The 23,469-nt window shown below is 35.9% G+C and overlaps 1 protein-coding gene across 1 annotated transcript; it reads right to left on the bottom strand.

Moving 5' to 3' along the window:
• Positions 1 to 829: 829 nt before the first annotated feature.
• On the bottom strand, positions 830 to 23,354 carry DYNLT5 (dynein light chain Tctex-type family member 5). Its single transcript, XM_039838520.1, has 4 exons — positions 23,233 to 23,354; positions 8,335 to 8,426; positions 2,153 to 2,277; positions 830 to 1,335 (listed from the first exon to the last, which is right to left on the bottom strand). The coding sequence occupies exons 1-4, from the start codon at positions 23,349 to 23,351 to the stop codon at positions 1,132 to 1,134; spliced, it is 540 nt and encodes a 179-aa protein (XP_039694454.1). The 5' UTR covers positions 23,352 to 23,354; the 3' UTR covers positions 830 to 1,131.
• Positions 23,355 to 23,469: the final 115 nt, after the last annotated feature.

Raw genomic sequence — 23,469 nt, 5'->3', positions numbered from 1 at the left:
TGTATGATTTGTCTTTGACCTTTAACAAATGTCTTCTAGAAGGTCCACTTACTATCCAAGAACAATACCACAGCATCATTTTACACACACACAAAGGGCTGAAAGCTCCATAAAAATAAATGATCCATGGTACAAGCTACATTAACTAACAGAATAATAAGCTATTTCAACCCTGTAAATTTTAGTGCCATCCATTTAAAATTGTACTAGATCACTTTAGTACTAAATTCATAGAAACAAAATAGTAAATACACATGTTTTATTTGTTAAGCTGCTAGCTGTATGTTTTGTGTAAAAATTTGTTAGCCTAGGAAAATCTATTCAAAGGCACATCAGGCAGTGTATATTTAAAAACTGTCTCTTTCCAGTACGTGATTTTATGTGTTACAGATACATTTACTATTAAGCATCATGTATATTTAATATCACAGCATTTACTTCAGTGCCTGAAAAAGCCTTTGTTCATTTTATAGTTTCCATTATTGAAGAGTCAACATTCAGTTCTCTCACAATTTTGTAAAGTGCAGGCAACCCACAAGAGCTTCTAGTTTTAGCTTGAAGCCCTGTGGGACTACGATAATTGTTATGAAATCATTAATTCTACCTCAGCAGTTTCAACTGTCAGGTACATGTAACAATAATTGTAGTTAATGAATGCTGCTCAATTTATTAAGTACAAAATGAAAGCCAGTCTTCTTTTATATGCAGCACTGAGACATATTAACATTTACCATTTGTGTATACCATGTGGAATATTCTACTGTTATTTATTGATCGAGGCGCAGAGCCATATTTAAAAAACAACTTTTCTTCATTAAAAAACTGCAGGAAATTCTAACTCTCTAATTAAAATAATTAGCACCAAAAATAATATTTAATAAGAATCTATGTCTATGAACAAAAAATTCAACAGAATTAAGACAACTCCTTCTTGGAATAAACAAGAGTCTTCCTTGTGCTACCCTCCTCTACCCCAATCTTTACAAGAGTATGAAAAAGTCCAAAAATTTTCAGTAGTTTGAAATATTAATGTTTTTCCTTCTCAAATTTTTGGGTTGTAAGACTTTCGTGTACACAGAGACAGCCTATTTCTTGATCTAAAAAAGTAAGTACTAGATTTCTTATTTTCAATCATTCAAAGTAAACAGCATAGACATTTGCAAGAGCAAAGAGTGAAGAATTTCTGAAAACATAAGAGGAAAAGGTATCACTTTTAGGATTCCAGAGGCATCTACTTCCGATAAGTATGCTCTGCCGATTTAGTTGTCCAATGTGAACAATCACAATTAGCTTATATCGTGGAATCATCAAGTCTTTGATCTGGGCTTTAATAACCTAAAGATTGAAAGGAAAAATAAGAGGCTCTCATGTAGCCATATTGAAACATAAGAGTCTTACTCTTTGTCATACATAATAGTGGATTTAATTTTAAGAAAATAGCTTGATGCATTGTAGAAACTTTCATTGTTGTAGAACCATAACTGATTTCCTTCAAGAACTGTCGTCATGAGATAGACATTTCAAGACAAAATGATAGTGCCAGCAATAAATCTACATTTTCTAAAGCACATGAAAAAACTGTAATTTAATGGATTTATTAAATTCTTTGAAAATTTATGGCAAGATGGCTTTCCTTCAAAGAATGTTGGCATTAGAGTTATACCATGTTGTTCGTGTCTCATTAAGGGACCATACATCTGGAGTCTCCTGCAATATGACTAATCATGAATGTTTATTAAAGACTTTGTCAGAAAAAAGAAAGTAGAGAAAACCCGATGGAGTGCCAGCACTTCAGTTGGTAAAAATAAAAATGTATTTAAAGGCCACAATGCCTCTATTTGCTGGCAGTCGAAGCTGCCCAGGGGAAGAGAAAATGACCATTAAAACATTGTATCTTTTACAATATATTTTTTAAATAAATGGGGCAGTTTTACACGTTTTTTAAAACAAATACATGCAAATAATGCACATAATAATTGTTTAGACAAAGGCTCTTTATACACACAATAGGGCCTAATAAATATTTTAATAAAATAAAATATAAATAAACATTTTTACTACTACTGAAAACTAGCTGTCTTCAAAAGTAGGGGTTTGTGCTTTCAGCAAATATTCTTGTTACAGTTAACACTTCGGGCAAATCACACATTACCTCAGAAATTGTTTTTGTCATCTGTCTACAGAGCTCTGGTTCATATAGTTCTTCTTGCAGATAGTTAGTTAACACATCTTTCAGAATGTGATTGACAATGACCACAGGAAAATGTTTGGTGGGACCTGAAAATACAGACAAAATTTCTTTCTAAAAAGTAATTTCAAGTCCTATCCGCCCACCCTATAGGCTAACCAAGAGTACTGGAACATGGAGAGACATTTAATCTCCAGGGTGGCCTCTATTTAAGGAAATAAGCCATCCTAATTCAGTTCTCTGGCAAAGGGTGAGAAGACAATGGACTCATTCTTTAACCAGACTACCTAAAGAGTATGCTCAATTCCACTGAGGTTTGACATTGAAAGTATCCTCCTTCCTAGTTCCCCCTATTAATGACTTACTTCAGAGTCTCGACTTCTTTCTAACTGCCCCCCAGCTCTTATATCTCCCCCTCCAATCTATCTACCACACTACTGGAGGGATTGCTCTAAAACCTAGATCTTACTGCAATATTTCCCTTAGCAAGGCTTAGCATTAAGCTCCTACCCAACCTATAGCTTCTCTCACCCTCACAGCTCTCTACACAGGGGCTGCTCCATTTCATGGACTTCATCTGTCTTTTAAAGGATGCCTGTCCATTTGCTCATGCTGTTCTTTTTAAATGGAATACCTTTCACACCTTGTTCATCTGAGAAATAACTACTCATGTTTCAAGGCCAGCTCAAATATCTTCTGTAGGTAGCCTTCCTCCTCTCCTCGGGTAAAAACCATCCTTCTCTTCTCTGTACTTCCAATGCACTGGGACCCCATGGCTATCCTGGCTCCTAAGCCATCTAACAGCTAAGACATATCTGCCTTTCTCCCCAGTGAAATGTTATGCTAGATCAGATTTTATCCTCTACAGAGTCTAATACAATGTTAAAGGCATGAGAAATATTCACTATATGATTTCTAAATTTAAATTGAATTAAATATTTATAGATAATAATCATAGTACTGATCATGGTTACTTTTTGAGCATTTTTTACAAATCAGGAACCGTGATGAGAATTTTATATTCATTACTTTATATAATCTTTCAGTGAATCTCTGGGGTGAATCTTACCATTATCTTCATTTCACAGATAGGAAAACAGAGGTTTAAATACATTGAGTAACTTGCCCAGGATCACACAGTGGCAGAGCTGGAATGTACTTCCAGGTTTATCTGACTGGAGAGCTTATATTTTTAACTGCATTTAGCCTATGTTCAGATCAGAAGCTTTAGATGGATCTTCTTTATCCTGTACCCCAGGAATCTTACCTGTACCTCCCAGGAATATTAACCTCATCATCTGTCTGTCATCATTCAACAAGAGCATGTAACCAGGGCCTGGAGTATAGAGGCTCAATCATTATTTTCTGAATTAATATGGATAAAGAAATGAGATCAAAAATCACATCCAATTCTATTTTAATAGTCATCAGTATCTTTTAAGTATTTATTTTTAATGACTGTATCTGTCAAGGTCTAAGGAACCACAAGGTACACTAAAGTTAGGACAATTCCAGGAGGATTTAATAAAGTGTCTCCTTAGGGAAGTCTGAGCAGGATGTAGGAAATAACAAACGAAACTACCTCTTGGCTAGTGAAATCAAGGGTGTTACCCCCAGGCTTGAGAGATCTGAGAAGTGAACTCTTACTAGATCCCAGATGAGGCATGTGAAGAGGGCTCCCTTGAGAGAAGTTTATGTCCTTTTGTTATGGATGCAAACAGCCTGAAATGAACCCACAGACAGGGCGGGATGGGGGGTAAGGGGTGGATATAAATACCCAGCTCATACTCTTCCCTCCCTCTGACTTCTTGCCAAAGTTTCCCATTGGCTGAACTTAACCAGAAGGTTGAAGCCCATGCCTATAATAGAGTTAGGTCAGCCTCATGAGGCTCAATAAATAGTATTTATGTTTTGATGATTATATAGGAATTGTTCAATTAAATTGAAATCAGTATGAGGAATGCATCTGGACATGTAAAATGGAGACATCTGATACGATAAGTATGATGATTAACCTCAATATTTAGTCAGCAAGAATCTCTGCTCTATAGGACAGAGACAAGCAGTTATAAACCTGTGAAAGATTGGTCTTAATTCCTCCTGCTTTAAGCGGTCAGAGATAGGACACCAGCCTCTTTAGGTAAGCTCCCAGGTACATATAGGCCTTGCTGTCACCTTCCTATGGATCTTTTAGAAGATTTCCACTTGCATACTCCAGTGAAATGAAGTGAAAATGAAGGGTGATTTCCCTTTCTATTTAAAAAGTTTAAAAACTACCAGCTTGGACTAAATTAAACAGATTATGTCCTTTAGATCAATACTTCTCTCTTTCACTCCCTTCTACCAAGCATTCATGTCACACATAACTTACTTAATTGCTCACATGGAACTAAATTTAGCCATGTATTTTGGTGACTATGCATTGCTCCCTTTAGAAAATCATGAATTTCTTCAGTGCAGGTATTTGTCTACCTACTATGCCTCCCTGTCATTTGGTACCAGCATCTCCCCTTCTCGGGAGCGGCCCTCTTCTTATACCAACCATGGGGTTCTTTAGGGTCCACCATCACCTCCTTTGAGCCCGTGTCTAGGTTATGGTTGACTGGCCCAGGTGTAGCACTTGCTCTAAGTGAGGCCAATTAGAGTCCTTTCTTAGAATTTTTATTTTTAAACTAGAACTAGGGGGAAAAAAAAGTCAGGCTCTTTTGGGTGGCAAGTGCTATGATATGTGACCCTCAGGAATTCTGGAGTCCATGTTTTTCACAGTGGGAAGGGTTCCAGGCCACTGTGAGAGAAAGAGCTCGCATACAGTTTAGTGCTGGAAAGACAGAATCCTGGTGGCACTTGCGTCTATGTTTCCAGCAGCTCTTGTTGTCTAGCTGTACCAAAATGTCCTTTCTGCAATTTGCTTAGCTTTTTACAATCCCATTAACCAGATTCTATTCTGGAAATATTTTAAAGTATAGTAATGGACTTTTCTCTCTCACTTCTTTGTGACCTTTCCCCTGTATGGCCAGAATTATCCTTGCTCAGGTGGGGATATTGAGATGCACAGAGATAAAGAGACAATGTTCAGCTTTTGACTTCCAAAATAAGCTCTGGAGGCTACTTTCAGAGTCTACTAATGTGAATGCCAAAGATTTTTTTCTCCTCCCTCCCTTCCTTTCTCTCTTTAGAGCAAACTTTTTAATTAGAAGAAAAAAAATGTTTTTAGAAATCAAAGACCTGAAAGTCAGGATGAATCAGAAAGAAAAACTTGTTCTTAAAAATAGATTTAAGAGAGAAAACATAAAAATTTGGTTATTTAATATATCTGTATTTCTGCTTCTCCAAATGGGATATTAATAAGAATGACCACATATTGTTTTTTGTTAGGATTAAATGAGGTGAACTATTTAAAATATTTAGAACAGCGTCTGCCACATATATAAACCCCCTCACCTCCCATTAGATATATATTGCTGCTGTTGTTGCTACCTCATTCTGAGGGAAGAGATGGGGATTGCTCTTGCTGAGAAGGCAGGAAGTCCAGCAAGGGTGTAAGTAGAGAGGTAATGAGGCCTCCGCAGTGGTGAAGGATCTTATGGGGTAAAGTGAAGTCAGAGCTGAGGGACTGAAAGACTCTGTCCAAAAAAGTGTCTGATGACAGGGCCAGATCATCTCATGGAAGTTGAACTCAAATGATGTCTCTTTCTCTTCCTATCTTAAAACTCTACTTTATATTATGCTGGCTTCATTCTCAGCAGGCTGTCTCAATGTGGCAGCAAAGATGACCACCAGGAGCTCTTGTCTGATTTGGTGCTCACGGTTCGTGTTTTTAAAGAAACAGGGACCTCTTTAATCATTGCTCCAGAAAAATTCTCGTGGAGAACTCATTCCATAAGTAATAGGAAATTATATTGGATGTCATAGAAAGCTTAGTGACCTAAGGTGAAATTTTAGTCACTCACTTTAAGAAGCAATAACATAATAAATGAAGAAGCAATTTAAATACATTACTTCAATTAATTCTCACAGTATCCCTGTGATGTGTGGACTACTATCCCTAATTGCAGATAAAGAAACTGAGATTCAAGGATGCTGAATACCTTTCTGAAATATCATTTATCTAGGATTTGGCAAAACTAGTATTCAAATTTAGATACATTCGGTCCTACAGCCTGTATTTTTTCCTACGTGCATATTTCAGTAATTAATTAATGAGCAAATGTAAATGGTACAAGAAATATACTTCATTTTTCCATTCTTTTTTTCATTAATTATATTTCATCTCATTCTTGGTAGCTGCAATTACTCAGATAAAAGGAGGACAAACATGCTAAACATTTAAGCTGTGTTTAGATGATGCAAGTATTGTTGGATAGAATGTGAAAAATTAAACACAGTAACGCTGGTGATTGATCGATTTCGCCCCCCCACCCCCACCCCATCGCCCTAATCTTCTGGTCAGCATTGCATTTTATAGATGTGAGAAAATCTTTACCAAAGGCCCAGAATAGTTTTCAGATGCAAAATAAACCCAGAAACAAATAGAAATGAAAATATGGTTTTGATTATTAACAAGAATGCCTAAAAAAAGGATTGTCAAGCATGAAAGACTTTAATCGTAAAAGAATAATTCACAAGATTTTTTTGTAATAAAATATGGAAAACACTTTATCTATACTGAGGTATTTCTAAAATTACTTTTCTAAGTAGTTTTAATACCCAATACTTCTAAAACTCATAAGATGATTTAGTTTGTTGATTTGAGGAAATGTTATGAAAATATACTCTTATGAAGAAGCACAGGGCTTCATATTTCAACTCCTTTATTTTGTTGAAATCTGATTCAAACCCTTTCAGCATGCAGAGTCCAAAGTGGCTAAGATCTTTCAGTTATAAGTGAGTGAAAACCTGACCCAAACTTAGCTTGTCTAATCAAAAAGTCTAAGAGTACTTTGGATTCAAGACTCAAATGCTGACATTAGGATTTAGTTCTCTCTCCATCTCAGTCTTCATGTGAGGGCACTATGGCAAAAGCTGCCATAGCTCCTACATTCTTTCAGGTTTCAGGGCCTGATCTGCTTCTTCGACAGCCCAAACAACAATTTCTGAATTGAATATCAAGGCTTTGATTTGCTTGACCAATCAAAGAGTTCTATGCCATCCCAGAATCGGTTCCTGTTACATCTCTGAGGCTAGCGGCAGCTTCAGCAGAATGTTATGGACCCAAACTGGTAATGGTGGCAGTGGTGGGGCTTCCCCAAAGGCAACTGGGTAAGGTTACCAGAAGTATAAATGTGTATTGGATGGCAGGAATATTAGTTGTCTACCACAGCACTGTGAAAATACCAGTAGACCGACTAATTATGGAGCTGTGTAATTCATGTAGTCTTGGGGAATACTGTAGAAGACTGGCTACAAAGCCCAATGGGATGTGTGAACGGTCTATAATTTTCTTGAGGTTAACTGGCACAGATGGAACCACTCTGGCCCATAGAGTCTTCCTTTGGTCATTGGTAAGTCTCTGTGGAATTTCTATATAGCTGTAATTATATATAGATTCAGATAATAGTGGGCAGGTACGCATTTAGAGAAAACAAGTAGGTCTATGAGGAAACGTGAATGGGAAAATATATTCACTGTGGATTCCACTTGGGAGTATAGGGGCAGGTGCAAAGATCTTTGTTTTCAAATATTTAAAACCTCAGTGTGAGGGGATAAACATCTCTGTCAACAGGGGACTAGAAATCATTTGCCTTTGCCTTGAAGGCTTTTTCTCCACCTATCAACAGTGCTGGTTGGTTTTGTTGGATAAAACTTTAATGCATATCTCTTTCATTAACTCAAGTATATATAAAATAACTCCACAAGATAACCCCCGAAATATTCAATGAACTTCTTAATTCAGTAATACACAGTGCATATCAATGCCGCCCAGTGAATTGCATGGTATTTAGGAAACACTGATAAAGAAAAATGGGCAATGAGTGTTGTTCCCATTTTGCAGAGGAAGAAATTAAAGCAGCATCGAGTTACTTAATTAATTAAGATTCTGTATATTGTGCTACTAATGAAGATAATGCCAGGCTATCAGATATCATTTTAAGTAAATATCATTCACAAAATTAGAAATTTAAAATAGGAGTGAGGACATAACACACCCAGCTGATAGGTGTTTTCCATCTGAACTGTAAGGCGAGAGGCATCATCACGCAGACTAGGTTCATCCATGTAAGACACAGTACTCATACGGCTAAAAGCAAGGGAGAAAACAAATTTCAATAGTTGTTACAACAATAATAACAAAACAATGTTGCGTCAGCAAAAATATTACAAAGGTAAAATTTCCTCTAAGAAAATTTCACACAACTCCCATGTAAATATTCCGTCGACATATTTAAAGTCGAACCGTTTGAGAGATGAAAACATTAAGGTGTAAGAAATTACTTGGATCAGGTCTCTATGTAGGGGTTGAAGACCAGTGCAGTGCCGGGGTGTCTGATTATCATGAAAGTGTTCCTGGGTTGTTCTGTCTGCGGGGTGACAGACAGAATGCATGTTTCAAAAGCCATTGCCAATCACGTCTCTACCACAGATGCGAAGGCTCTCCTCAGAGCGGACAAAGCTCAGAAAAGTGGCAGTGGGTGTGGGGGAGTGCTATATGAGAAAGTTGGGAAATAACTTTATATATACATAGGGGGTTATAAAGAATTCATTATTATATGTACCTCATAAATCATTTTAGCAGAAAAAAAGAAAACCAAAAATTCATCTACATGGTGAGAGAAACCACAATTCTCCCAAAGTATCGTAAATCGGTAGCATCAATCACCCTTTTCAACATTAAGAAAGGGTTTGGGCTTGGTTACCAAGGCAATATAAGCTTGTCCAGGTGCTTAACAGGATACTCAAGCCAAGGGGAGCCCCTAAAGTTCCTTTAGCACTACTCAGTTCAATTTAATTAAGAGGAAATTCAACTGTCACTGAAGGCAGTCTCACAATGCTCCACCCCCAATTCTCTCCACCTGGAAAATGGAGGTTAAGCCAGATGTCATTTCAAAGGAAATGATATAATAGTGTGTATGTGCGTTTTCGTTTTCAGAGTGACCACGGTTATAAGCAGGCTATGTTTTTGCTTTCATTAAATGAGAAAGAGATATCTGTCTTTAATCTTTTGGGATTTTTTTTTTCTCTGCAAGGAGTTTAAAATACTTAGTTCTCAGCTGTTTGGAATTAGTGAGCTTCTTGCAAAGTGATATTTTAAGAAAATCACATCGTCTATTTTTTTAAAATCCTTTAATACAATACAATTTACACAAAAAGTTAAGGCTTACCCACCCAGCCCAAGGTGAAGCAAAAAATTATGACTGCTTTTTCACGATGGATTTCTGGATTAGTGATTTAGCCTTCATTCTTGTAACACCTGTTTCCCTCAATTTTCTGCTGCCCTTTGAAGTAGCAACCAACCTGCTGGGCCACATAGGCTGCAGGTGTTGTGGGCATTACCAAAGAGGAAAGTCTCTGCTTAGAAAACCCAACGTTGCATAAGCCCCTTGATTCTAAGATAAGCTACCCTGACCCAATATAATAAATGCTACTTTTAACTCTGCAAAACATTTTCTCTCAATGATCTCATCTTACTTTCGCAATACCCTTTTAAGTAAGTAAAAGAGTCATTATTCTAGCCATTTCAGAGATACAGGGAATGAAGCAAAGGGCTTACTGTCACACACATAGAAAAGGTAGACTTAGATTTCAAATATCTTATTTACTTCTCAGTGACAAAGTCTTACATATGTTCATATCTAAAAGAATGAAAATAAGGCAATGGCTACCTGAAAAGATTAATTACTGCAATTAAAACTTGCTTGCATAAACATAAGAAGGTATTAATAAAAACTCTTTTCTACTGAACAACATATTAAAAACTGATAGAGGAGTTCAAAAGTCTAAGACAAAAAGTAAATAAGGACTTTTACAAACAGTCCTTGCTATTGTTTTGTTATTGCCATGTTACTTAAAAATTGAGATTCAGTGCAGTTTATAATGTTATCAGTATGAAGTTGGTGTCACAAGGGCAGCTTAAAAACCTCATTGGCTGAAAGTTGGGGTGGAAATAGAAAGTTTTATAGAGTGACTTTTTGAATTACTGAAGATGATTTTTATTTTCACAGTAATCATGTAAGCAGTGCTTGCTCATTGTAAAAAGTTCAAAACCTAGAGGAAGTATGAAAAAATCAAGTAAAATTACACAAAAAATGACTGACCCTAGTGGTTACCTGGTCATTGTGAACATTAAAAAAAACACTTTTCAAACACGATTTTACACATGAGATCATATTATAGATGCTGCTTTTTTTTTTTTCCACTCAGAAATATACCATGGATAACTTTCTATGTCAAAAATAATAATCTACATCAATATTTTAAAAATCAAGACAGTATCTAATATATACTGTATTTTATTTAAACAATTATTCTTCAGGCCATGTAGGTTGTTTCCATTAATCCACCATTATAAAGAAAACTGTAACGATCATTGTGGCAGGGACTGCCATTTGCTTTCCAAGGTTGTTCTCTCCTTCTTCCATGGTAACAGAACTCTAAGTTTTTGGGAATATTTCTCTCCAAATTAAAGACAAATTCCTGGTCTCCTTTGGTGCTATCGGGGCCTTGTAGCTTGTGAGCCAATGAGATATCAGTGGAAGTTTTGGGTGGAAATTCTAAGAGAGCGTCCTTAAAAGAACTAATTCCATCAAGGAGAACTTACTCATGCCTCCTTGATGACTGGAATGTGAATAAAATGGCAAGAGTTCAGCAGCTATCTAGGGTCTTGAGAAGATTTTATGGATAACAGATTAGAAAGATAAATGACTAGATCCTCCAGATTTCTTATATAAGAGAAAATATATTTGTATTTTGTTTAAACCACTGTTTTTTTTTAAAAAAAATTATTATTAAACAAAGCATGAGCTATAATTGGTACAAATTTCTAACTGATACGGAGTTTGCTTCTTGGAAGTGGGATGATATAAGTAATAGAACACAAAACTTGGAGTTAGCTTGATGGAAGAGATAAGGCATCAGGGAGTGAGATTTCAAATATTTTGCTAAAAACCTGGCATCACTTATCATGAAGAAGGAAAATATTTGGTTAGTCTTTTGATTTCTGTACCTTGGAAGGCTGGCCACATATAAACCAAATTTATAACCTCATGAAAATGAGGTTATAAAAATTATAGAAAAATTAATTATAGAAAAATTGTACTTAAAAAAATACCCCTGTCTATAGTAAAATCCTCAGTTTTCAAAATTGAGATCTACTATTTCCAACGCTAGAATGAGAATGGTTGAAAAAAGGGAGAGGAAAGAACAAAGAAGAATAAGGTGAACAGAAAAGAAATAAAATAAACAAAATATTTATTCTTTGAGAAAAGACAAAAGGAAGACAAAATATTTAAAATGCTTGCAATCTGGGCAAGTAACATTACACGAGAATACAAACTTGGTAAATTTTTAGAAATCAAAGAGATCCGATATTTGAAAATGGGGATTACCAATATCAGTTCCAATACGGACTTAGAAAAATTATATACATATTTTCTATTGATAAACAGCTTTACTCATGCTCTTGGAAAATTTTAAAGATAAAAATGTGAGGTACTCAAAGAGAAATTTTATTTTAACTTCCAGTTTTGTATATACAGCACAATGAGTTTATTTGTTATATGTCACAACATTGCAAGTGGATGAATTTCAGTAGTCAATGACTAGACTTGCCCTAGTTTATAACATAACTTTTCTAGATACATGATCTCATTGCACAGAGAATGCAGTAATTGATTTTATTTTTAAATGCGAAAAATGTTCTCTCTGTCCATGTGTTTGTTCATCAGGTTCCTGGCATTTATGGAGAAAAAAATTTCAATTGGCAAAATATGTACAAGAGAGTTGTAAAGTTTTAAGAAGGAAAGTAGATTAAAAATAAAAGCAGGAAAATGGAAAGTTTGGTGTAAACTACTGGTCAAAACAGTTAATTAATGGAATTATATGTCCTATTGCTGAGGACAGTTTTGGAATTAACCTGGATGCAGAAACAGCTGCATGAAATTGGTCCACAAAAATAAAAGTAACCCTCTATATTATATCTGACTGACACTGGAAATGTCCCATGCTAACCCAACAGCCTGTGTTCCGATTATGCAGGAAAAAAGCCAAAAAATAAAAAAATAAAAAATAAATAGCTAAGGAGTTGGAATATGTTTATTATTTCTTGAAAACATCTTACAAATTTACTTGCTGACCATTCCTTGAATTACACAGAATAAATACAAGGCACATCTTATTGTTATGACTGGTAGAGATAAAAATAATAATTTCAATTAAATCTCACCAGCCACAATACCATCTAATTATCACTGAGAATTCATTTCCAGACATTTTCACTGCCATTATTACTTAGATGTTTTGCAGCTTCAGTAAGAGATAATATTTGAATGCACAACCAGCCTTAGAGCTATTAATTTAGTAGATTAAGAAGGTCAGAATATTATCTCTTTCTTCTATTTGTTACTGTGAAATGCTTGGAACTACCATATTTTAAATGGCATCTTTTAAGCACGACTCCCCCCCAACTCAATCTGTTATTAAAGTCATGTGCTGCCTCCCAGTGGAGATATTTCAAAGGACATAGAGAAAAAGAAGTCTTCAGAGCATAAATTCACACATTATTTTTTGTTTTCTCTTCATTCTTTCAACAAACCTTTGTTGCCCAAGATGCAGCAGGAAAGTGGGAAGTACTGGTAATACAAAGGAAAATTAGAGTCCGTATGCTTGAGAAACAAGATGTAGAAACACAAGATAAAATATGCACAGAAATTCATTTATTTGGGAGCGTACCACATCAAAACTGCCAGATGTTCTTATTTATGTTATGTTTAAAGGCAAAAACATACCAACTCTTCTCCTGTCACTAGAAGGTGTACCTTGTCTAGTAATGTAATTTCATTTTGTGGCCATTTAGTTTATAGCACATTTGCCAGAATTTTACTTAGTTTTGAGATTTTTTTAATTCACATAATTGGTCGCATTTTACTAGTAAGAGGAAGGTTATAATAAAAATAAAAGTCAAGATATATTTTCAGACATGAAAGGGAGAGAAAACGACATGATATGTGTTCTTGTAGAATACAGTTTTCAAGAGGAGAAATGATTCAAAGAATGAACCAATCAATCTATGAAAAGTCTAACTGCTGTGATTGAAGATAATCCAGGAAAGGTAGTTAACAAAACAGAACAATTTTGAATGTATGGATAGAAAATCGGAGTTAGTGTTTGAAGTCCTTTGAGCTACATGTTCATTCAGGATACAGTGAGGTTAATGTTAAGGGCATTTGATGAAACTCCTCTTGCAGCTTCTGGATGAATGTATAGTTTCAATATTGCATTACCCTTGGCAATCATCAAAGAGGTGAGGCTGAGAGTGTGGGTGTTATAGTTACTTCTTCAATGCCATGGATAACTTCAAGGAAGAGTGTGGTCTATCTCAACAAATTTTCAACATAAATGAAAGTTTTCTTTCTTTTTCTTTTTTTAAACAAATGCACAATGGAACATTTTAGTAAGGAAATAAAGTATATCTTGTTTTAAAAATCCGAACGATCACTTTTCCATTTGCTGTAAATGTATCTTACATCTTCAAGATGAAAGAAAGCCCTTGGTTACCCTGGACTTAACACATATTGGAACTGTGAACCTAAGCTGTTTGTGAGAAAAGAACTTGCTCATTCAGGAATTAGTATAATGTAATAATAATTCAACTATCAAAAAATATTTATTGAGTGACTGGTCAATGACAGGCACTGTTCTAGGTTTTTAGGTTATAAAAAACAAACAAACAAACAAAAAACCCTAAGATCTCTGCGCTCATGAAACTTAGCGAGAAGAGACAACAGTTGACAATAAATACTAAACAAGTAAATTATATATTACATTAGAATATGATACATGCTCCAGGGAAAAGGAGAGCTTAGTTAAGGAAGGGTGGAAGTAGATGCGGAAGAGGGTGCTGTTTGCAATTTTAAACAGAATAGTCAAGATAGGCCTCCATGAACAAAGAACTGAAGGAGGTGAGGAAATGAGCCATGTGGATGTCTGAGGAAAGAGTGTGTCAGGGAGAGCGAAAAGCACATGCATAAGCTTTAACACAGGAGGCTGCCTGGTATTTTTGAAAGAGTGCATGGAGGTCAGCGTAGTTGGAGCAGAGGGAACAAACAAGAGGCTGGAAGATGAGGTTACAAAGGTGTCAGGTAACTAGATCATGTGGAGCTTTGTGGGCCTTTGTAAAACCTTGGCTTGTACTCTGATATAGAAGGAGCCTATTGAGAGTTTTCAGCAGAGAAATAGCAAGATCCACTTTATATTTTACGATGATCACTCCAACTGTGGTGTTGAGAATAGACTGCAGGTTGGCATGTGTAAAAACAGGGTAACCAGTTAGAAAGGTTTAATAGTAATCCAGTTTAGAGAAGACGGTAACTGCTATGGAATAAGTAGCGTCCCCCCACGTGACTATATTTGAGATAGGGTCTTTAAGGAGTGATTAAGGTTAAACGAGGTCATAAAAGTGAAGCCCTGAGCAGATAGAACTGGGGTCCTTAGAAAAGAGGAAGAAGCACCAGGGTTCTCTTTCTGCCATGTGAGAACACAGTGAAAAGGTGGCTATCTGCAAGCCAGGAAGAAGACCCTCACCAGAATCGGACTATGCTGGCACCCTGATTTTAGACTTCCAGTCTCCAGGCTGTGAGAAGATAAATTCTTATCCTTTAAGCCACCCAATGTATGGTATTTTGTTATGGCAGCTCAAGCTGACTAATACAGTGACTCAGGCCAAGATGGTAGCAGTTGCGGGTAGCGGTAAGTAGTTGGGTTCTGGATATATTTTCAGAATTGATCCAACAGGACTTCCTGATAAATGGGAAAGAAGGTAGTTAAAGAGTTAAGTTGTGAGAATGTTGAGTTTGAGATGTCTACCAGGTATTGAAGTGAAAGGTCAGTAGACAGTTAGATATATGAGCCTGGCGTTTGGGGAAGACGTGTGGGCTGAAGATACACTTTTGGGGGCATAACACCATGAATCAGTCACTAGAGTGGAGGGGATCCCTGAAGGGATAAGTGTAGGATAACAGGAGAAGAGGAGAAAGGACTGCTCCCCGAGCCACTCCTACATTAAGAAACTGGGGAAAAGAGAATGGACTGGTGAAGAAGACTGAGAAGAAGAAACCAGTTAGGTGGAAGGAAAGCAGGGGAGCATGTGTCCTGAAGCAAGTGAAGAAAGTGTTTCCAGGAGAAAGGAAGGGTCGACAGTGTCGGACGTTGTTGAGAGGTCAAGTAAGGTGAGGATTGACCACTAGATCAGCAATGTGAAAGCCATCGTGATCTTGACAAGAGCAAGACCATGAGTGCAGGGACAGGCTGTTTTGTTCTCCAAGTATCTTTAGCACCTAGCATAAAGCCCATAATCTAGGCGAAAAAAATTTGTTTAGTGAATAAACAAAATGACTGTGATGAAGTCATTATTATTCTCATTTTATAAAAGATATCTTAAGACTCAAAGAATATTAAGTAGTAGCTAGTTAAGCAGAAGAGCTGAGATTCAAACTCAGGCCTAGTTAGATGCCAAATTTCTATGTGATAATAATAGTTAATACTGTGCTCTGTACTTGAATGTGCCAAGAACCATTCTAGGTGTTTCCATGTACAAATTTACTAGAAATGATAATTACTACTTCTATCCCATTTTATAAAGGAAGAAACTGAGGCAAATAGGGCTTAATAACTTATGCAATATCAGCAACTTGCTAATGCTCAAGCTGGAACTTGGCCCTAGCTAGTCTGTGCAGAGCAGGCCTCTGAGACACTCCATTCCGCTCCCTGACTATGCTGCTCCTATTCCATTTTCTCCTTTAGAAATACCGCATTAGTGAGCTCAGGCTGCTGTAACAAAGCACCACAAACTGGGTGGCTTAAACAACAGATGTTTATTGTCTTACGGTTCTGGAGGCTGAGAGTTCAAGAGCAAGGTGCTGGCTGGATTGGTCCCTTGTACGAGCCTTCAAGGGAAAGCTCTCCTCCAGGCCTCTCTCCTCGGTTTGCAGATGGCCATCTTCTCCCTGTGTCTCTTCACATCGCCTCTCTCTAGGCATGTCTGTGTCCAAATTTCCTTTTCTTATAAGGACGGCAGTCATATTGGATTAGAACCCACCCTAATGAACTCATTTTTACTTAATTATCTCTTTAAAGACCCTGTTTCCAAATAAGGTCACATTTTGAATTACTGAGAATTGGGAGCCTCAAAATTCAGCCCATGACAGATACAAACACTTTCATAATGTCTCTACATTCTAGGTTTAGAGAACCAAAGATTATTAGTTCTGTCATCTGGGACCAGTGATAATCTAGCAAGTCACTATACTACACCAAACCTCAGTTTCCTCAATGTATGGGGATAATAGGACACACAGAAACTTATTTTTCTAAATATTGTTAGATTTCTTTACTGAATGACTGTATCAGTTTTAATTCTCACTCACCTTCCCAACATTTAGTATTGCTCTCCCTTTTTATGTTTTGCCATTTGGATAGGTGCAAAATGGTATTTTGTTTTCATTTGTATTTTCCTCATTCCTAGTGAGTTCAAGCATCTCTCATATTCTGCTTAGCCATTTGGACTTTGCTTCTGTAAATTGCTATTTATCTCCTTTGACTATTTTAAAAATGGTTTTCATTTTTTATTGTTAATGTGTATGATTTGAAAAACAACATATCTTCCACTGGCTTATTAGCTGTGTCTATTTTATATTTTGTTGAACAGAAATGCTAAGTTTTATTGTAGTTATATTTATCAAGGTTTTTTTGCATTATGGTTTTGGCTTTTCATGTTGGAATCTTATTTAAGAAATCTTTCCCTACCCATAGAACACAAAGATATTCTCCTATATTTTCTTCTATGAACTTTAAAGCTTCCCACATTTCAGTCTTCCATCTGGAGTCTACCATGCAAATTGTGTAAGGTAAGAATTTAGCTCCATTTTTCTTTCATATAGTGATCCAGTTTTCTCTCAACACTATCTATCAAAAATATCCATCAGTTACCCATTGCGTATACATTATGTTTCCATATATTCACGGGCTGCTTCTGAAATTTCTGCATGTTCCATTAGTCTATTTGTCTATTCCTGCATTTATTATCATTTTTACTTGCTACAGCTTTCTGGCATATCTTATTATCTGATAGGGAAAATTTCTCCTCTATGCTTACTCTTCAACGTTCACTTAGTTACTCAGAATTCTTTTCTTATTTATAAATTTTAAACTTGCTTGTTGAGTTTCACAAAAAAATACAAATGGATTTTGATTGAGACATATTGACTTTATAGATTAATTTGAGAGGCAGTGATATGTTATTGTGTTAAAAACTTTCTTTTCTGGATTATTTCTCTAATTCAAACTTTCCTTAACACAAATGCCTTTAGCTGGGATCATGTTCCCAGGGCAGTTTTCACAAAGAAGCCAATGAAGGTTTTGTACAAAGATGTTCACTACGGCATTGCATATCTTGGTAGGGAGTGAAAGCCACTCCGGGTGTTCATTCTTAGGGTGAAGATAAGAACATATGCGATGGATGGATATTAAAGATGGATGGATATGCAGTGGTAAAAAGCAAAGAGCTAGATATCCATAGTTATATGAGTAAATTTAAAAAATAAACATTTTGAATGAGATATATAAGATGGAGAAAACAAAATGAAGTTTAGAGCACACCATTTATATGTCACAAATGAATATCTTTGATAAGCACTTGTTCTGTATTCTTTTATGAGATGGTCAGTCAGGTGCAGCCACAAGGGGAGACAGAGGAGGAACTCAGGAAAATATTATACTCACAGGTCTTAGAGACAAGACACATGACATGCCATGAGGGCCGTGTGGGAAAACACCATGGTGGTCAAGGGGCAGAAGACAGGAGCAAAGCAGAACCAAGGCTAGAGCCATTATTGGGGTTTCCAAGGAAAAGGCAAAGCAGGCCAGGGAAAACAGTTCAGGACTGGCTGGTCTGAATAATTTCTGTGAGCTCTAAACTGTAGGAGAGGTCCTTAGATGGCTGGTACTTGGCTCTGTCTGGAATGATTACGACAGAGGAATACTGCCTCCTGGGGTTTAGGGTTGGGTGGGGGAGGGCTGACAGAGGCCTGCCTGCTCTGAGTGGGTTAGTTTGCATAGCAAAGGCATAAGGCATGTGCCCTGCAGAGATCTTGGCAATCTTTAAGAAGTCCGAACTTGGGAGGGGAGCAGTTTCTTCCCATTCAGAAAGATTTTTTTAAGAGGTCAAAACAGGATAATATGCAAAAATAAAAAAATATATTTTATACAGTATTTAAATATGTATATTCTTGTAGTATGTGTAATATTGTGTGTATTAGAGTGGATGCCCACTGGGAGATGAGAGTGGGAGTGAGAATGGAGAAGAGGGAAAATTAGGTAAAAATGAGGGCTCTTGCCCATATTGATGATGACAATGTGCTATGAAATGAGAATACTTTCACCTCATATCTGCTCCTGAGATAAATAATAAATGAGGTAAATGGAGATTATAAAAGTATCTTCTCTACTTAAGCCACAGGGTTTTCATGAGAATCAGATGGATATTGTATGTGAGATGGTTTAATAATCTAACAAGTACAATATTGTATTAATTATTATTGTGGTTTAATTTTCGAATATGGCCATTTCATTTTTCTTAAGCTTCTCTCTGTCTTTGGTGGAGAAGCTGTATCTAATTCAGATCTTGTTGGGAGTTTTAGTTTGATTTAGATGGCAATAAAACTTATCGAAATGAGGAAACAGGCTAGGCAATATCATTTTTAACTACACATATGCAGCTCACACTTGTATAGATTGAAATCATAGAATAAATCCAGCATATTTAAAATTACTTGTTTGCTGCCTTTCCTACCAGATTATCAACCGTGAGAGCAGGCTTTTTTCTATGTGGTTCACCAACTAGCAAAGCGCCTGGAATATACTCAGTGGTCAATACATATTTATTTCAAATGAAGTAATAAATACAATCTTTTCTGAGTTTTTTTGCAGGAAAAAAATTATTAGGTGGCTTTTAGTTTACTTGAAAAATGAGCTTCTCTAGAGTAGAACCCTACAGTTAGTCACCTTTATATGTCTAACATGTGGTGCAATAATTTGCACAGAGTAGAAGCTCAATAAACTTTGATTAAATGAGTAAATGAAAGATTATAGTGGGTTAGATGCCCCCAGCGGGTTCAAGTAGAGAGCTGTGAGATCCATACTTAAAGTTCTCATAACATGACGCACTGTAATTTTGATTTGAGGCAAAAGAGAAACCCTTTAATCACCAACTTTAGGCCAGGCCTACTAGTTGAACTGTTAGACGCAGAAATAATAAGCCTGGATGTTATATCACATTATCCTGAAAAAGTAACTTAACCTCAGGTTTCTATTTCCATTTGAAGAACATGAGAGTAGCACATCTGTTCAAATACATTCAAAGGCTGCCAAAGGCTGAGCTTCCAACAAGAAAGATGTCATTGTAAATACCTACTGTTACCCATGGGAAACAGAAGGTTCTGGTGAATAAAAAGAACTGTTTTGTTAATGCAAGTTACTCATAGATAGCCAATTTTAAGAAAATGAGAATACTCGACTACAAACAAAAAGCCCATTTTGCTGCTTCCTAATTCTATAGATTTGGAAGCTCAGCCTCTCTAAGTATCCGATTCTTCATTTGTAAAATGGAGATGATAATAGCATCTATCTCATAGAGCAAAGATTGGCAAACATTTCTGTAAAATTCCATGTAGCAATTTTTTTTGGCTTCGTGGGACCTATGGTTTCTACTGCAACTGCTCTGTAGTTCTAGCATGAAAGCAGCCAGAGGCAATACATATATAAATAGGCATGGATGTGTTTCAAACAAACTTATTTATGGATGCTGAAATTTGGGTTTCTTATAATTTTCACATGACAAAAAATATTACTTTTTCATTTTTTTCTCAACCATGTCATAACCATACATACCCGGGTAGGGAAACTGTACAAAAAAAAGTGGCAGGTTGGACTTGGCCTTTGGACCATAGTTTGCCATCTCCTGTTATAGAGCTTTTAAGAGACTTCAATGAGGTCATAGCGAGGGCTCAATAAATGTTAGCTATTATCACCCTTATTGCTATGAATTGTTTAAGTGGAATACTAACAGCGTTAAAAATTACAGAGTAGTATGATGACAACCAGGTAGGTTTGTATAGAAAAAAACATGCCAACATGCTAACAGTTATGATATTGAGGTAGTAAGATCCAGCTTAAAATGTTTCTTTAAAAAAATAAAACATAAAAATTACATTATAATGAAAATATAATTTAAATAAAAATACTCAACTCTAAAAACAGTTAACGATAATTATATCCAATATAAATTCAATCTTCTTTTCACAATTCAAAAGGTACTTTAGATATCCATTTGTCCAGGGATCAATGTTAAGCATTAGTTACTACTGTAGAAGACTGCAGACACAGAAACCAAGGTTGTAGGGTAGAATCTATGCTGATCTTATACCATATCCAAGAAGCTGCTTTCCAAGCAGATCTACATTCTATTCTTTTCTGCCCTCTTTATCTGTGTATTTACTGCTCTGAAGACAATTAGTCGACAAAAAAAAAACAACAAACCAGTCAAATATGGTACCATGTAGAAGGGGAGCAGAATGGAAGTGTCCAACCCAGTCCAGAGGTGGTAGTGGTTGTAATTGGGTTGTTAGAGAGAACTTCCCTGGAGAAATGGTGATGGAGCTAAATTCTGAAGGTGGAGAAGAAGGAAGCCAGAGTATAAGGAATATTCCAGATAAGAGTGCCCCATAAGAAAGTAACATAAGGCAATGGCTGGAGACAAGATAGAGCACTGGGGGATTATAAATATGGAAGTTGAGTATTGCCAGAGAGTAGCTGCTAGCAGTATAGTGAGGAAGATGGCGCTTGACAAGTAGACAAGGGTCTGCAGACTCTATGTGCCATACTCATGATTTAGGATTGTATCCTAGTCATTAAATCATTACTTGACTTGTAAGCCTTAGTTGTTTCACAGTTAAATCGCAAGAATGATGTCCACCTAGCAGGGTTAATGATGGGGAGATTAACGGAGATAGTATATTAGGTCCTCAATAGACTTTAGGTTATACTTTAAGATTGATCTATTCAAAAAAATGTTTTGAAATAAATTTCAAATGGAAGATATATGCTTTTCCATAAAACATTACAATTACACAACAACGCTTGCATTTGATAGCTGCTAAGCTTTCAGGACTTTTCTACTAGCTGAAGACTGATTTCACGAAGGAGAATCACTCATGCAGTCTGGTCTAGGACAGTGATGAAGGCAAAAGAAAGTAAGCAGGAGTTAGAGTTGGGGAGGCAACCTCTCAACTGGCCTCTGCATTGCCAAGAGTATATAGACGCTGTTCATTTGCTATTTTAAGAAAAAGTGCAAATAAAGGATCCATTCTCAATGTTTTATTTGAGAGTCCAAATTTCTACTTTAAAATATGTCAAAATAATTATCACTTAAATATATTAGTAAAAATTATGTTCTAATGTATTCATAAAACTATTTTTGTATTCTTATTACTTTCAGTTTGTATTTATACTTCGTCTATAAAAAGAGGGGCGATCTCTCATGCCTCAAATTTGGCCACATTCTGATTCTATATGATTTTCTAATTTGCTTTGAAAGGAAAGAGGTAAATGAAAATTATGTAAATAGGGATGATAGGTTAGTTTTTGGATTAGAGCGGTTTTTTAAAAATCATGGCAACATGATTTATGTAAGATTATTATAAATATTTTCTTGAAAAAGGTTCAATTTAAGCTAACAATTATTTTAAGATAATTTTCAAAAGAATTCTTACACTTAAATATTTGAAATAGCAGCCCGAATGACTGAGAGTCAGAAGCAAAAGATACAGAGATTAATTCTCCCAGCTTTACTTCTGACATACACGGCGTTTGCTACTCCTTTGTATTTCTGTAAAAAGAGGGGGATTGTACTTGTAATCCACAAACATCCAGGATTGGAAATAAGTACATTGCTACACTCTGAGAGTAGGAGATATGGTTTCAGAATGCTAATTTAATTTATTCTATTCCAGTTCTTCAGGTCTCTGTTCCATAGGACATACCAGATCCTACTTCCCAGCCACAATGATTAATATACCACAGCCTTATTAATATATCAAGCCTGTGGAAACTGTTAAGAAAAGTCTATTATATAAGTTAATTGACCTCTGTATTAATAATTTGCTTTATTTTCTTCCCAATGGCGGTCAAAAAGAAATGCTGTGAAAATATTAAATATTCATTCACCTCTTTAGGAAAGCAAAGGCGACATGGCAGCAAGAGCCAAAAAAGTGTACTCCTTTGAACCGCTAACTGTACTTCTGGAATGAAAACAAGCAGAGACATTACATAGTGAAAAAAAAAAAACAACAACAAAAAGAAACAAACTTAAAATGCCCGACAATTGGGGAAATGTTAGCTAACCTAGAATTATAAACTGACAAAGTATTATGCAGCCAATTAAAAGGACATGAACAATCGCTGTAAAAATGCATTATAAAATTTGTATAAAATAATTCTAAATGCATTGTATATGTATATATTGATTACAGAAATGCAAAAACTATGTATTTATGTAATATTGTGGAGAAGAATTCAGAAGACATGTAAGAAGAAGCCGGTCTACATTGTATGTGGTGTTTCTTTTGAGAAGATGATTTTTGGGGGGTAGTTTTTGAAATAGTAAAAAATGCTGCTGGGACATATCACTTATGTTTTCTCACTCTCTTTCTCTTTCTTTTAAAAAATGTGAACCTTGCACATTTTCTCTTTTTATGTCCCAAAATAAATATTTTTTCTCCTGATAAATATGAACCTGTTTATTCAATAACTGCATTTGTTATTAGAGATTAGTTACTCACTCTTTGATGCGCCCATGAAGTTCCTTCCATCGGAGTTCATGACTGTTTAGAGAAGACACACTTCCCCTTTTCTTCAATGAATGAGCCATTTTGTCTTTAGCAATGTCTGACATTATCATAACCTATGGAGGAAAACTTTCGTAAATTAGATGAGAAATCCGAAAACATTTAAGTTAGTATAACAGAGATTTGTTCTATTTTTTCTACCAATTTTTGATTGAGGAAATGGGGTTTCCT

Source organism: Pteropus medius, unplaced genomic scaffold (assembly GCF_902729225.1).
Source record: "Pteropus medius unplaced genomic scaffold, Ma_sr-lr_union100, whole genome shotgun sequence".
NCBI lineage: Eukaryota > Metazoa > Chordata > Mammalia > Chiroptera > Pteropodidae > Pteropus > Pteropus medius.
This window is presented reverse-complemented; position numbering and strand designations above follow the sequence as displayed.

What these genes read in the sequence shown, in the direction of transcription:
- DYNLT5 (XM_039838520.1), bottom strand. Translation starts at nt 23,351, where the DNA reads ATGATAATGTCAGACATTGCTAAAGACAAAATGGCTCATTCATTGAAG. An exon ending in GGAAAACACCTATCAGCTGG is followed by an intron (nt 2,278 to 8,334) that starts GTGTGTTATGTC and finishes CTGTATTTTCAG; the next exon opens with GTCCCACCAAACATTTTCCT. An exon ending in TGACAAAAACAATTTCTGAG is followed by an intron (nt 1,336 to 2,152) that starts GTAATGTGTGAT and finishes TTCAATCTTTAG; the next exon opens with GTTATTAAAGCCCAGATCAA.